Source organism: Chanodichthys erythropterus, chromosome 20, assembly GCF_024489055.1.
Source record: "Chanodichthys erythropterus isolate Z2021 chromosome 20, ASM2448905v1, whole genome shotgun sequence".
Lineage (NCBI taxonomy): Eukaryota > Metazoa > Chordata > Actinopteri > Cypriniformes > Xenocyprididae > Chanodichthys > Chanodichthys erythropterus.
Window position 1 is genome coordinate 11860921 of NC_090240.1, and position 14047 is coordinate 11874967.

The window sequence follows — 14047 nt, forward strand, 5'->3', positions numbered from 1 at the left end:
AAATGCCCTCACTCTTATCCACAGTAGGGGGTTAAAAAACAATTAAAAAAACAAAAAAACATCATGTCCTTTTTTTCCCCTGTAAGTATTCAACATTCAGTGAGTTCTAGTAACCCAATGTACTGAGACAAGTATTTGGTCCCAATTTCTTGTTTATACCGCCTGCACAGTCTACCTTTGGCTTTCTTTAAACAGATACCATGGCTAACACACTACGAAAAGTACTAAATCATACATAACATTTCCTCCCTATTTGATCTGATAAGACAACACATAATAAAAAGCCTTCAGGAACAAGACATTTCAATTGCTAAAATGGAGGAACAGTAAATGACAAATCACAGAAATGGTTTTAGAGGGATAAAATGTTCTGAAATGAGATGGTCCAAGTTCTGTTCTGTAAACTAAATACACAACATTTCCAAAGCTCCCATAGCCTAAAAACCCCACCTGAGCTGTTTGTGAATTAAAGTCCACCCGTGCAGACTGGCAAAACATAAAACGAGGAGAGTGATATTGCTCTCTGGTCACTTGATAACTTCATAACTTTATTTTAAAACAAAATAAAGGCTGTTCTTGAGTTAAATGTTGAAGAATGTGTTCCTGAAGCTTAGACGGCGACTACTTCAATGAGATCTGCCATCTGCCTGCCTAGAAAAAATAAACAAGAACATGTGCATCCTGGGACACAAACACTTCAGTCCATCACGTCGGACAGAGGGAAGAGAAAGCATGAGAAATGCAATTAAAAAGGCCAAGCCCTCATGTTAGAAACATACTCATATAGGAAAAAAAAACAATAACGTTATGAAAGTTTAAAACAGACGTTTAAATAATAAAAATAATCAATCTGAAATGAAATAAAAATGTGGAGTGAGAGGCTCTTTGAGAGCAGATCAGCTGCAACGCTTTTCTAACTGACAGCAAAATGGGGTACACACACACACATTTATATATTTATATATAAGCCAGAGACAGAGTAAAGAAAAGTATTATTACTCCATAAATGTTAACCTGGAATCGGTTTCAAAGTGATGAATGATACAGCGCCCACTCAATTCTGAAACACTGGCCCTGTCCTTGAGTCTCGCGCTGTATCAGAACACCCCTGTCCCTTCCGCCGCAGGTTCAGATTGTAGCTAAGCAGATATTTGTTCATTTCTGTCCGTGAGCGAAAGCTCCATTCACGCCCCGTAAGTCCCTCTGCCACTCGCACGGCCCTGAGCGGGAGAGAGTCGCAGAGAGAGGGAGATCTGTCCAAAAACGCTGGCGATTTCCATAGAAACGGGTTTCACGGCAGTCCTTGACATCATTAGCTCTGAAGGAACCTTGTCGCTGGCCTTGCGTCTGCTCTGTCCATCTGTCGTACGCTCAGCCGGTCGTTTACGCACGGTTGTCGGCGCTGACGCGAGCCCTGCGAAGCCTATGAGGGAAAAGAAATTCAAATTTAACCACTTTTGATCATATTTGGTCAACATCGCAGCTTACTTTTGCCAAGAACCACCAACTCAGACAGGAAGAGACCAAAACCCAGAAACGTTCTGGGTTTTTTGAATGGGTTTATTGATTGAAATAAGGTCTGTGGTGAACACAAGCTCGAGGTATTTTTACATTTTATTCTACGGCAAAAAAATACATCAGTAAAACCCTCTTGTGATTTTTCAAAAGCTTTTACTTGTCCTGAAAAAGATGGTTGCTTACAAATGTCTAAATGAGACTATAGAGGTTGTACTCACTGTCATTAGTCGCTTTCATAGTCTTCTTGTGTTTATAATCGCTCTTGCAAACTACTATAACTCAAACCTTTAGAAAAAAATGTTTTCAAGACTGAAAGAGTTGTCGGAAGCTTAATTATGGTGACGTTGAAGACGTGACCGTGGTGTAATTCGTTTATAACCCAAGTTTAGCTTTTAACTTCTGATGATTGTATTTAGGCCTCAAAATTCATAAAAGTCGTATTAATTTGTGAAGATGATCATGATAAACAAAACATGTAAGAATAAGTTGTCGGTCATAGACTTTATTTTCTGCAATAATCCAAAATATCCCATATCCCTGCTCCACTCTATTACCAACTGTAATAACACTGATTTCAGATTTATCTGCATCAAACGTCAAACAGAAATGGCAATTTACAGGCCCTTAAAGTTATCTTAAAGTTATCATCTTAAAGCATAACATGAAAATTGCATGTTAAATGCATCTTATTGAGCTTATCTTGAATTTAACATCAAAATGTCATAACTCGATCTTCCATATTCTCTGGTGATGTATGCTGAACTTCTCCAATCATTTAGTCTCTCCCCTTTCTTACAATTGACTGCAAGCTCACATCCAGATCTGCCTCTATTGAGTACCTCAGAGATGATGCGTTTTTGTATGCAAAACCCAGAAGTGAGTTAGCATTTTATGACTTCCGGTTCCATCGCCCTAAAGTCTATGGAATTTTTTGAATGGGTTTTTGCCAAATCGCCTGAGAAAAGGTGTGTGGTTAACAAAGCCTCTAAATATTTTCACATTTTGATCTATGACATAAAACACACCAGTTATAACCCGCTAGTGATTTTTTTTAAACCTTTATTGTGTCTTAAAAACGGCGGTTGCTAACAAGTTGCTAAAAGACCCTACTTCCTTTGGCGGGGACTTTAGACGTCATCATGACAAACAGGACATTTGGACTGCATTTCTCATAAAAAAAAGTGGATAGATATTCATACACAGCACAGATCATAATCAGCGAGCATATTTTAAAATGAAGTTGTTTTTTAAATACAGTTTGAGGAAGCTTGGTGGTGGTGATGTTGATCCACGACAATGGTGTGCTGTAGTCCGTTTATAGCCTACTGTTAGCTTTTTATATCTGACCACTTTATTTAGGCTTCAAAATGTACAATTGTTGTGTAAACTTGGAAAGATTATCTCGAGAGAAAAAATGTGTAAGTGTCATAACCCTTTTTTAAAGGTGCCATAGATTTGAAAATTGAATATACCTTGGCATAGTTGAATAACAAGAGTTCAGTACATGGAAATGACATACAGTGAGTCTCAAACACCATTGTTTCCTCCTTCTTATGTAAATTTGATTTGTTTAAAAGATCTCTGAAGAACAGGCGAATCTCAATATAACACCGTAACAGTCGGGATTATTAATATGTACGCCCCTAATATTTGCATATGCCAGCCATTCAAGACATTACACAAGGGCAGCCAGTATTAATGTCTGGATCTGTGCACAGCTGAATCATCAGACTAGGTAAGCAAGGAAGGACGAAAAATGGCAGATGGAGCGATAATAACTGACATGATATCATGATATTTTTAGTGATATTTGTAAATTGTCTTTCTAAATGTTTTGTTAGCATGTTGCTAATGTACTGTTAAATGTGGTTAAAGTTACCATCGTTTATTACTGTATTCACGGAGACGAGCCGTCGATTTTTTCATTATCAAACACTTGCATTCTTTATAAATCTCTCCAACAGTGTGTAATGTTAGCTTTAGCCCGTTAGCCACGGATCATAGCCTCAAACTCATTCAGAATCAAATGTAAACATCCAAATAAATACTGTTCTTACATTATCTGATGCATGCGTGCAGCATGCATGATGAACATTTTGTGAAGATCCATTCTGAGGGTTATATTAGCTGTGTGAACTTTGTTTATGCAATGTGTTAGAGTCGCAAGCTCGGGGGCGGGGAGCGTGAGGATTTAAAGGGGAAGCAGCCTGAATCGGTGCATATTTAATGATGCCCCAAAATAGGCAGTTACAAAAATGAATTAAAAAAAAAAAAATCTATGGGGTATTTTGAGCTGAAACTTCACAGACAGTGGACACCTTAGACTTATATTACATCTTGTGAAAAAGCATTCTAGGGCACCTTTAAACACAGATTATTATTTTTTGCAATTTTCCAAAAGTCTATGGGAAAAATGCATAGGCTTTCGATCGAGGGAACCAGTGCGCTGCTAACTTCCAGGTTGGTCTACAAAAACACGTCATCCCTGAGGTACTCTATTCAATAAACAACTGATGGGTAGAACCAAGTCCCAACTAGGGATGTCACGATACCAAGAATCTAGTACATGATACTCGATACCAAAGTCGATTAAAAAAAAAGAAAAAGAAAAAAAAGAACAATAATACTTAAACATTAACTCCTTTAATGTGTGTGTGTGTGTGTGTGTGTGTGTGTGTGTGTGTGTGTGTGTGTGTGTCATTTTTATACATATTTTAAAAAGAAATTACAATTTACAAGTTTGTGTTTTTATGAGGTAATTTGTTGCAGTAGTCAGTAATAAAACAAGAATGAATAAACATTACAAGCAGTAGCATAAATAAATACAACAGAATAAAGATACAAATTAAACAATGCTGTATATTTTTTCAGGTAGGTCTAATAGTAGTATTCAAGTAAAAACACCACAGAAATTGAATAATCAAATATAAAATAACCCTGCACAGTCACGTATACACTGTATAACTTAAATAGACATTAACCCTTACTAAAGCTTTTCTTTTCTTTTTCTTTTTTTATTATTAATAATACAGACAGCCAGTATGAGAAAGTAGCAAGATGCAGTCACTAAGACCTAATGTGCATAACCGACTGTGCTTGTGTGAATATTTGGCAAGACGGGCATTTTGACATAACTGTGTGTGTATTTGAATGTTTACGTGTAATAATCCATAGAAATCTGACACTCACGAGGGGCGGCTATGTGTGCGTGCTTTGGCTGAGAGCGCACTGACTGAAGACCGTCTCTCAGAGAGAGCGCGAGTACTATCTAGTTTAAATTCTCTTGAATTTATAAATTGGCATGATATAAAACAATGTGCGCTAATGTCTTGTATTGCACCGTGCAGCTCGCTTGCAGAACAAAATCAATATGGATACTATGGGTGTGAAGCCATTTGCGTATTTTGAGAGCGAGAGAAGACGCGGTTCTGCTGAATCACTGTTTGTGAAATTACGTCTCGCAGCAACTTTTGAAATTTCTGATTTTATCTGATAATATGTTTGGGTTCAAACTACATGCTATAATGCAGAAACGTTCGGTACTATTAGTACTTACGGTACTGTAGAAAAACAAGTACCGTCAGGATTTTAAAGTGTTGATACCAACTTGGTACCGAAGTATAGGTTCTCATGACATCCCTAGTCCCAACCTACTTTTTTTTTTTTTTCTCTACGTCACAATACGGAAGAAAATGTCACAACGTTCATTTCATCGCAACTACATGTTGTGTATTATTTGACAATTCAGCATCTTTTTCAAAAGCAGGCTCTTCAAACCAAACACACCTCCTGTTCTCATGGTCCAACAGTGCCTCCTGTGACACTCTGAAGTCATCCAGTGGGGACTGGTACCGGGCCTCAAACGAGCCCTCCCGACCACGATATCCCAGGGCCTGACCCGGAGACGAGGGCAGAGGTGACATGGAGGACGTGGAGGAAACTGAGCTTGTGTCCCCCGTACGCTCCCGGCCCACCTGCATGGCCACGCCAATCGCTCCTGCTGCGGAGAATGGACTCAACATCTCGCCGTTCTCATGCTGCAGAGGAAAAGAGATTGCCATTACGATACAGCATATTCATATAGTCTAGTAAATGACGTTACTGAGGTGCGTTTCTACATACTATGATCTCATAGCCCACCCTTCCTCTGATGATGTCCATGTGCACCAGCAGGGACGCCAACTCGAGATCCTCACTGTAGCTGTTTTTAAGCGGGACCGAACGGTAGCCTAAAAGACGGAGAGGAGTGACATTGGTTTTTCCAAACTCAGGGGTGATTACTGCAATATTCATTTCAGGGGAGACGAATCCTGCTCCAGACTTTAGCTTCAACCCCAACACACTTGCCTAGAAGTTTCTAGTGATCCTAAAGACCTTGATTAGCTGATTCAGGTTTGATCAGGATTGGTGCTAAACTCTCCAGGAGCAGGACTGGACACCCCTGATTTATTTAGAGAAGTTCCCTTTGGTCACTCATTCAGGAGCAGTACCTGTTTTGAGGCAGTTGATGGGGAACGTTGCCTGGGCAAGAAAGTTCTGGTCATTGAACATGTCGATTTCATAGACCACGAAGCGCAGAAACGCAAAAGAAGGATTGCACACTGTAAATCGGAAGGGTTTCCTGGGCCAGGTGGGGTTCAGACCGTTGTCAGCTGAGAGTAAAACAGGAAAATCTTTTTGTACGGTTGAACTCTAGATGCTTACTGCTCCTTTAAAATCCCAGGTGATCCCACATACCCCTATAACATTTGTTCATGTCCACCTCACCTTCAGAGTCAGTCCTCTGTTTGGCGTTGTCATATTCTGCTCCACAAACTTCAATCTCGATGAGAGGGCAAACGATACCTCGACCATGTTTGGGCAGGTGGCGTGCTCCCAAAACCTTAAAACACAAAAAACGTTCAGTTTTCTTCAAATTTGGTCACTTCCAGCTTGTCGGAAATTGGCAGTAGTGTAAATTTCATTGACAAAGTGTTAAATATGTTTGTTGACAACGTTTTTTTCCATGACTAAGACAAAACGAATGTGAGAAGACAACAACGTCATTAAACATTAATTGTGTCTATATCAACATGGAGTATCATTGACGGAAACTAAAATGTAGTTAAAAATATAAAAACCTTTACCAAAATCACTGTTTTTATCGAATAAAAAGAAGAGACAAAATATTGCAGATTGTTTTTAACAAGCCTCTACAATCTGTCATGTTTGCGGTTGCCAGATATCAAGATTTTAAATCCTCAGAGCTTTTCTATCAAAAGGACACATTTTCTGTCTGGTGTTTTACTTAAAGGGAACCTATAATGCCCCTTTAAAAAGATGTAATGTAAGTTATATTATATAATATAATATAAGCTGGTAAAATTTGCCTCTATTTGGGTGTGAGCAAAAACACACCGTTTTTGTGTTTGTCCCTTTAAATGCAAATGAACTGCTGCTCTCTGCCCGCTTTCCAGAAGAGGGCGGAGCTTTAACAGCTTGCGCTTCAGTTGCTCAACAACAACAAGCCTGGAGAATCTCACGCAGCCAAAATGAGGATTGTCAATAACGGTGTTCAGCCTTACATTGCTCAAACCAAAGTCGGACGCTGATGGAGAAGTTGCAACTTTTAGAATTCAATTGGATGTTTCTGAATGGTTAGTGGATAAATGTATCATAACTTTGCAGACGTTGTTTATGCTCTAACAGGAACATTACACACTGATTATGATTTCACTTTTTTAAACTTTAGTTAATCACCCCTTTAATCTTTGCAATCTGGCAACCATGCGTATGCACTCTCTCTGAAAAACAAGTAATAAGCTGGAGTGCAGCGATCTCCATTTGATATATTCTGCTTAAATGAAAGTGTCATTCACTCAGTGTTCTTTCACTTGTGCTATTTGCTGTGACTAAATCTGCGATCAAACATTCTCAGTGATGAACGGTAATAAATCTAAACATGGATCTCGACTAAACTGATTGTAGTTGCTGAATAAATGCACTTGTGCAACCTCTGTGTGGCAATACAAAGTCTTTCTTTGCTGATGCTTTAATAGAAAAAACATTTATGTAATTTGGAATTACAATTAGGAATTTATTAAAACTACTGAAATAGTTTTAATTTTTAAGACAATTTTCTTGTTTTCATAATGTAGACAGAGAGTGTTAATTTGTACGATAAATAGCCAATAATAAAGATGAGGTGAAATAAACTGTACGTATGAGACAACATTCTCTTGATTTCATAGATGAAAGTGCAATAATTCTGGTGAAATAAAATATTTCTTTTTTATAATTACAATTTTGAGCAAAATAATCATTATCATCAATTTATCCATTACAAAGCATGAATTTTTTCATTCACTAAAACACTAAACTTTAAAACTTGACTGAACAAAAACAGGACAAGGTTGACTAAATATGATAAAAACTAAAAAGCATTTGACACAAGATTAAGACTGAATTTAAAAATAGCTGACAAAATTAACACTAATTGGCAGATAACCCATGTCCACTTGGTCTGAAGACTGGTTGCTTTTAACATGTTGCCATTCTATGGTGACATTGCGTGAAAGTAATGAAAATAAAATCCCTTAGCCACATTTGTATGGCACTTCTAAAGATTTAGTCTTAGTCTGTCCTATAGTGAGGCAGAGCATTTGTACCTCTATGCTCAGCGTGATCGGCTCCACTCCTCTCAGAGAGTGCCGGTCAAAAGGATCAAAGTTGTCATCTCTCATGATTGGCGGCTGCAGCACGTAACCGCTCCTGCCGTTCAACATGAAGAGCGCTTGATTCATCTGCATCGGCTTATCTACAGAGAGAGGATTACACTGTTAGACGACAGGACTGATGCCCCTTTTCCACCAAGTCAGTTTGAGTGCTGGTTCAGAGCCAGAGCCAAGTTTCATCAAATCAGTTCTTTGTCTTTCGACACCCAAAGCACCAGCTCCAAATCAGGAAAAGTGGTTCAGAAGTAGCACCAAAAATGTGCTGGTCTAAAAGTAAGAACCACTTGCATCAGGGGCTGGGGGCGGGGTTACCGTGATCAACAAGACAAACAGAAATTTGTGAATGCCATTTTTGAAATAGCAGCCAAAATCGATGGACGTGATTTAGCCGAAACAGTGGTCCGTGGAGGATACAAACTGCCTCCTTGCACTCTGGTCCTCGGAGAGTGATTTGGAGGGTGCTTCACGGACGAAACCAGTGTTAAAGCAAATTCAGTAGGTTTGCAAAGCCATGAATATCAATAGTAAACTAACGTCCACCATTGATGGTGTGTTTGTGTTTGGCGTTGACGCACTAGCATTGCTGGGAAAGATGAGACGTATACACTACAGTGACATAAGACCTGGCTCTGTGGTGGCTCTCTAGCCTGTGGAAAGGCAAACTGGTTCTTGGAACCAACTCCGAACTGGCAATAGCACTGGCTCTGAACTAGCACCCGGTTCATGCTGTTGGAAAAGGGGTATGAGAGAAGGAATCATGGCCCTGTAATCACCTGCAGTCTGGAAGTTAAGGGCCACTAGCTGACTGCCACACAGCCACATGGGTAACGGGTCATAGTTGGATGAGTCCAGGCGCTGACCGCGCGGGTAGATACGAGAGAGTTGTAGCCGATTGTACTGCAGAAACTTCTTTCCTTTGATGCGGTTCACGTACTTCTCTGCTTTGGTCTCGGGAAATGAGGACATGTCTCGGAAACAGGCCCGCTCCGTCCCAATTTCTGTAAGAGACAGAAGATGCCAGGGTTTATGTTAAGGAGTTACTTGGTTTTGTATATTAAAGCAGTGTTTCCCAACTTGAAACCGCATTATTCCCCATGAACCGCATTATTAGACCATTTTCTAAGGCTGCACGATGTATTAAAATCATACTATATACTATTGCTATTGTGAAATCACATAAACTGCAAGTCAAATAAATGTGTGCTCTGTGGGTTTAATATATACACACATCCGTGTAGGTTACGTTCGTCTCAGAGCGGCTCTGTTCACAATAAATGCTGCTCCACTTGAACTGTTATCATTTACATGCATTGGAGCGTGTCTTTTAACAGCAGATGGTGCTCTAGACTAGTTTTTAACCGCACACTCAAATGCTCACGAAGAAGAGAGCTCGTGCATTCGGCTGAGTCTGAGAATGTATTTGCACCTCAGAACGCTTTTATGACGCAAGATTAATGTAAACAGCACACTGCAAACACCCTTGTAATTGGCTTCAACCTTTTTGAACTTTCTGAGTGATTACAAGTATGGCTGTTTCTAAAGCACACAGTGCCATCTGCTGTTAAAAACTAAGCTCAGAATCGATCAGAGAGAAAATCACGATGCATTCGGAAAATCTCAAAATCTATTTAGAATCATTTCTCAATTCTCGATTGAAGTGGAGTCAGCGCTACAGCCGATTACGAAAAACTCACATTAACATGCCAATATACTAAACTTAACTGACTTTAGTATAGGTCAAATTTATCTTTTACAATATCTGTAAAACGTTGTGAAAGTAAAAAAAAAAAAAAAAAAAAAAAAGTACTCCAAAGATGATGTTGGAAAACATCCTGAAGTCAAAACACCTTCAACAGCAATAGCTGGTATGATTAAAAAAAAAAAAAAAAAAAAAAAAAAAAAAATGGTATCTAACTATATAGTGGCCGAAGCAGAATCAGGTCAATTTTCAATATAAATACTATGCAACATGATGAATATGATTTGATTTTAAAACAGTCTAACAAGATGCTCTCAAGGAAATCTAATAGCCAAATAAACTAATTGTGTAACCCCTACTTGACAGTAAGAAAGCATTAAAACAGTTTTAATAGCTCAGATTTAAACATAAGTGCAGAATGATTATTTCCATAAATCAGTTCAAACTGTCAATTTTATTAACTCAGACTCAATGATTTATCATCACTCAAAAATGTTCATGGAAGCCTCTGTCTGCCAATAACATGCATTAATAAAAATAAAAAAAAACTATATGCAAGTAAACATTGGTGTTTATTGCCATGTATTGTAATATTTTGTGCATATTAAAAATAATATAGTATTAATTTAGTGAGAAGTTAATTATTTAATTAGTGTCAGCTTTGCACTATTTTAACTTTATTGTACAATGTTTGTATTGGTCAGGATTATTAAAACCAATTATACTCTTAGTTTATCAATTGGTGTTTTTTTCTTTTCTTCAAACAGAGAACAACTAGATTTAATATTCTGAACAAACAAACATTGTAAAATGAGGTTTAAAAAAAATGAAAAATTAGAGATTTTAAATATATGACCCAGTCCTAAGTGTTAAAAAGTACATTAGGCCAGTGTTATTTTAGTATCACTGATATACTATTATAGTTTTTGTTGATACTTTAAATTAGATTTAATCTTTTTATTTTCTGTTTCATTTTAAGTAATTTTATAAATTGTATTAATTCTATTAGTTTTTTTGTATTTTATTTTTATATTATTTTATATTTATATTATATTTTTATTTTATTTTTTGTGTTTTATTTATTTATTATTCCAAGAAATTATTTTATTATTATTATTAGTATTATTATTATTGTTTTATTTAACGACAATAACCCTCTTTAGGACATGATATGACATGAGCTGAAGAATCCCTTTCCACGAGGCATCGATAAGTCTGAATTTAAAAAGTGTTGGATGTCTTACTGTCTTCATCAAAGGGAACAGGGCGGCAGTAGATGACAAGGTCCGACAGCTCTAAAGCAATCTTCTTTCTTCTTTCCATCATTTTACCCTCCTCAATCTGAAGGAGAACAATCGTTACTCATATCAAACACATTCACACAGTCTATGGGAAAAGCAAAAAAATAATAATTTTAGATAAACTTGACCACATGATTTCCAAGCACAAGTTTGTTCTAGCATCAAAGATAGCTCAGAGATTTAGTAACAGGTGGTCACGGTCAGTTACTGTATTACTGGAGGAGGAGGAGATAAGGCGCGTACGGCAGGACGGACCTTAGCTTCAGAGGTCATGGTGACCTCTCGAATCTTCACCACCCAGTCCTTCAGCTCCTCCTGTGAACTAGCGGCAATGTCCAGAACTGGGCCGGTACGGGGCGAAGCAACGAGGACCAAAGAGAAGACGAACTGTCTACTGCCCTTCCCTTCTGGTCTGACCACTACAACAGAGACAAGATACACATGCAAGTATTTCAAGTCAACATGAAACAGCATTTTACTCCTGCAATCTATATATTTCTTAATGAAACATACAATTATACACATTATACAAGGGGAAAATGGATTAGCATCACTTAATTTTATTCATCAGGAATTGGTGAATCAACTGAATTTATGGTCAAAAAAAGTCTCTATATGGCAGGTGATTGAAGGGGAGAGGATGAAAATAATAGGTTTTAGTTAGCTGAAAACGAAATTTGTTTTAGAAGTGCAGTAAGTTTGTTTTGATCAAAGATTATGAAGACCAACATTTTCTCTTTTTGGAATAAATAACATGCACTGTTGATCCCTGCACAATAAAACCAGGAACGTGTTAAAAAAGGAAATGGTATCAATTGTGTCACGTTAATTTCTAGAAGTTAGATAGAGCATTCAGTGATACTGCACAATAGACCGCAAGTGTGTGCTGCATCCAAAGTAGGGCTAATCCAGCGCTAGGCTAAACCTAAATACAGGACTGCCGAAGTTAAACTGTTAACTTAAACCTGTTTGATATCACTGTGTTAAAGGGGACCTATTATGCTAATTTTCAAAAGATGTAATACAAGTCTTCGGTGTCCCCAAAATGTGTCTGAAGTTTCAGCTCAAAATACCCCACAGATCATTTATTACAGCTTGTCAAATTTGCCTCTATTAGGCTGTGAGCAAAACCACACATTTTTTGTGTGCGTTCCTTTAAATGTAAATGAGCTGCTGCTCCCGGCCCACTTTCCAGAAGAGGGTGAAGCTTTAACAGCTCATGCATCCGTTGCTCAACAACAACAAAGCTGGAGAATCTCATGCAGCCAAAGTGAGGCAACGGTCAGTAATGGTGTTCAGCCTTACATTGTTCAAACCGAAGTCGGACACTGATGGAGAGATTCCGGAAGAATTTACAACTTTTAGAATGAAATTGGATGTTTCTGAATGATTAGTGGATAAATGTAGTTGTGTAATCAACTCCTTAGCAACTACATACATACATATAATACATAATACATAGAAATAATATGCCTCCTCTGGTTGAAGAATCTACCTGCTGCACAAACTGCCACATACTTCTACAAAGGATTGCAGTTCTTGAAACAAAGTTTCTTTCAAGACTACCAAACCAGAAGGAACACACAACAGAGCTTCGTCATGGACGTCCTCAACACACAGTCGGTGAGTCCCATGAATCTAACGCCCCTAAACAGACCATACTGAGTGCCGAAACTGATCAACATTTTAATCCATGGCACAAACAGGGAGCGAGACCCAAAGGCACTCGAGACATCAGATTGTCACGGGTATCACATATTGCAGTAGCATCCTCTACCCCAAACACTAGCTCCCTACCACTGCCAATACATCTGGAGAAAAGATCTGAAGTGTTAATGAATGTGGGTGAGGAATCTCCAGACATGATGAATGTGGGTGAGGAATCCCCAAACATGATCAGACACAGATCAAATCAGCCAGAAGCTAACACCGATGCTAACTGCCACTCAAGTTCGAGCAGACAGTGGCACTCAGCTCAGAGAGCAGCCGAGCCCAGGACTCTGATAGTGCGTGACTATTATCAGAAACATTAACAGCAGGGATACAACTACATGCTGCCTTCCACAAGCAACAATTTCTGATGTAAACAGGGAACTTAAGAGCATTCTGATGAAATATAAAACTGACTAATCATCCATGTGGGGAAGAATGACATTCGGAAGGAGCAGTCCTTAAAAGGGATTTCATGAACTTTTTGAAATGCTTAGAAGACTAAAAGTTCAGTCATTCATCAGTGGACCACTCCCAGCAAGAGGAACAAATAGATTTACACGGTTGCTTGGGCTTAACACGTGGCTGCAAAAAAAACCCTGCAACTTAAAGGGACTGAATTTCATCGACAACTTCAATCTTTTCTGGAGTTAGAGACAAATGTTCACTCATGATGGCCTGCACTCAAACAAACTGCGCTCAAGAGTGCTAAAGGACAATATCTACTTCTGCCTCCATCCTTCAGCAGTGTGTGCAAATCCACTCAACCTGAATGGCACAAACACACCTGGACAGAGTACAACTGACCACAGGACTTCATTTCAGCACCTGAATGGACATGCGGTTGACACATCCCACAAGGTCAATGATAACACCACGCAGCCACAACAACCACTGCTCACGGGCACAATCCTGACTGAGCCCTGCCCACAGAGCTCACCAAGAGACAGTGACGTATTAGAAAAGTGCTCCAAGATTCAGGACCCAAGGACAACTTTCGGGAAAACAGCCAGGGAGGCCAGGACAACATATTACAGCCTCTGGTAACACCAGAGCAACAGCCCCTCTCACCGGACACGTTATCCCTCTCTCCAGCATCCCCTCGT

The 14047-nt window shown here is 38.7% G+C and overlaps 1 protein-coding gene across 6 annotated transcripts in view; it reads right to left on the reverse strand.

Annotated features, from left to right (window-relative positions):
- Nucleotides 1-14: 14 nt before the first annotated feature.
- The window catches only part of plcg1 (phospholipase C, gamma 1), a 69536-nt gene continuing 55503 nt past the window's right edge, over nt 15-14047 (reverse strand). For 2 of the 6 annotated variants that reach the window (XM_067372167.1, XM_067372166.1), the window contains exons 25-32: nt 11475-11650; nt 11175-11271; nt 9005-9229; nt 8166-8314; nt 6286-6400; nt 6009-6170; nt 5641-5747; nt 1441-5555 (exon numbers count right to left, since the gene is read on the reverse strand). In XM_067372167.1, the coding sequence (XP_067228268.1) occupies nt 5223-5555; nt 5641-5747; nt 6009-6170; nt 6286-6400; nt 8166-8314; nt 9005-9229; nt 11175-11271; nt 11475-11650 (1364 nt within the window). In that variant the 3' untranslated portion in view covers nt 1441-5222. The other 4 variants (XM_067372171.1, XM_067372170.1, XM_067372169.1 and 1 more) reach the window with 4 other exon arrangements.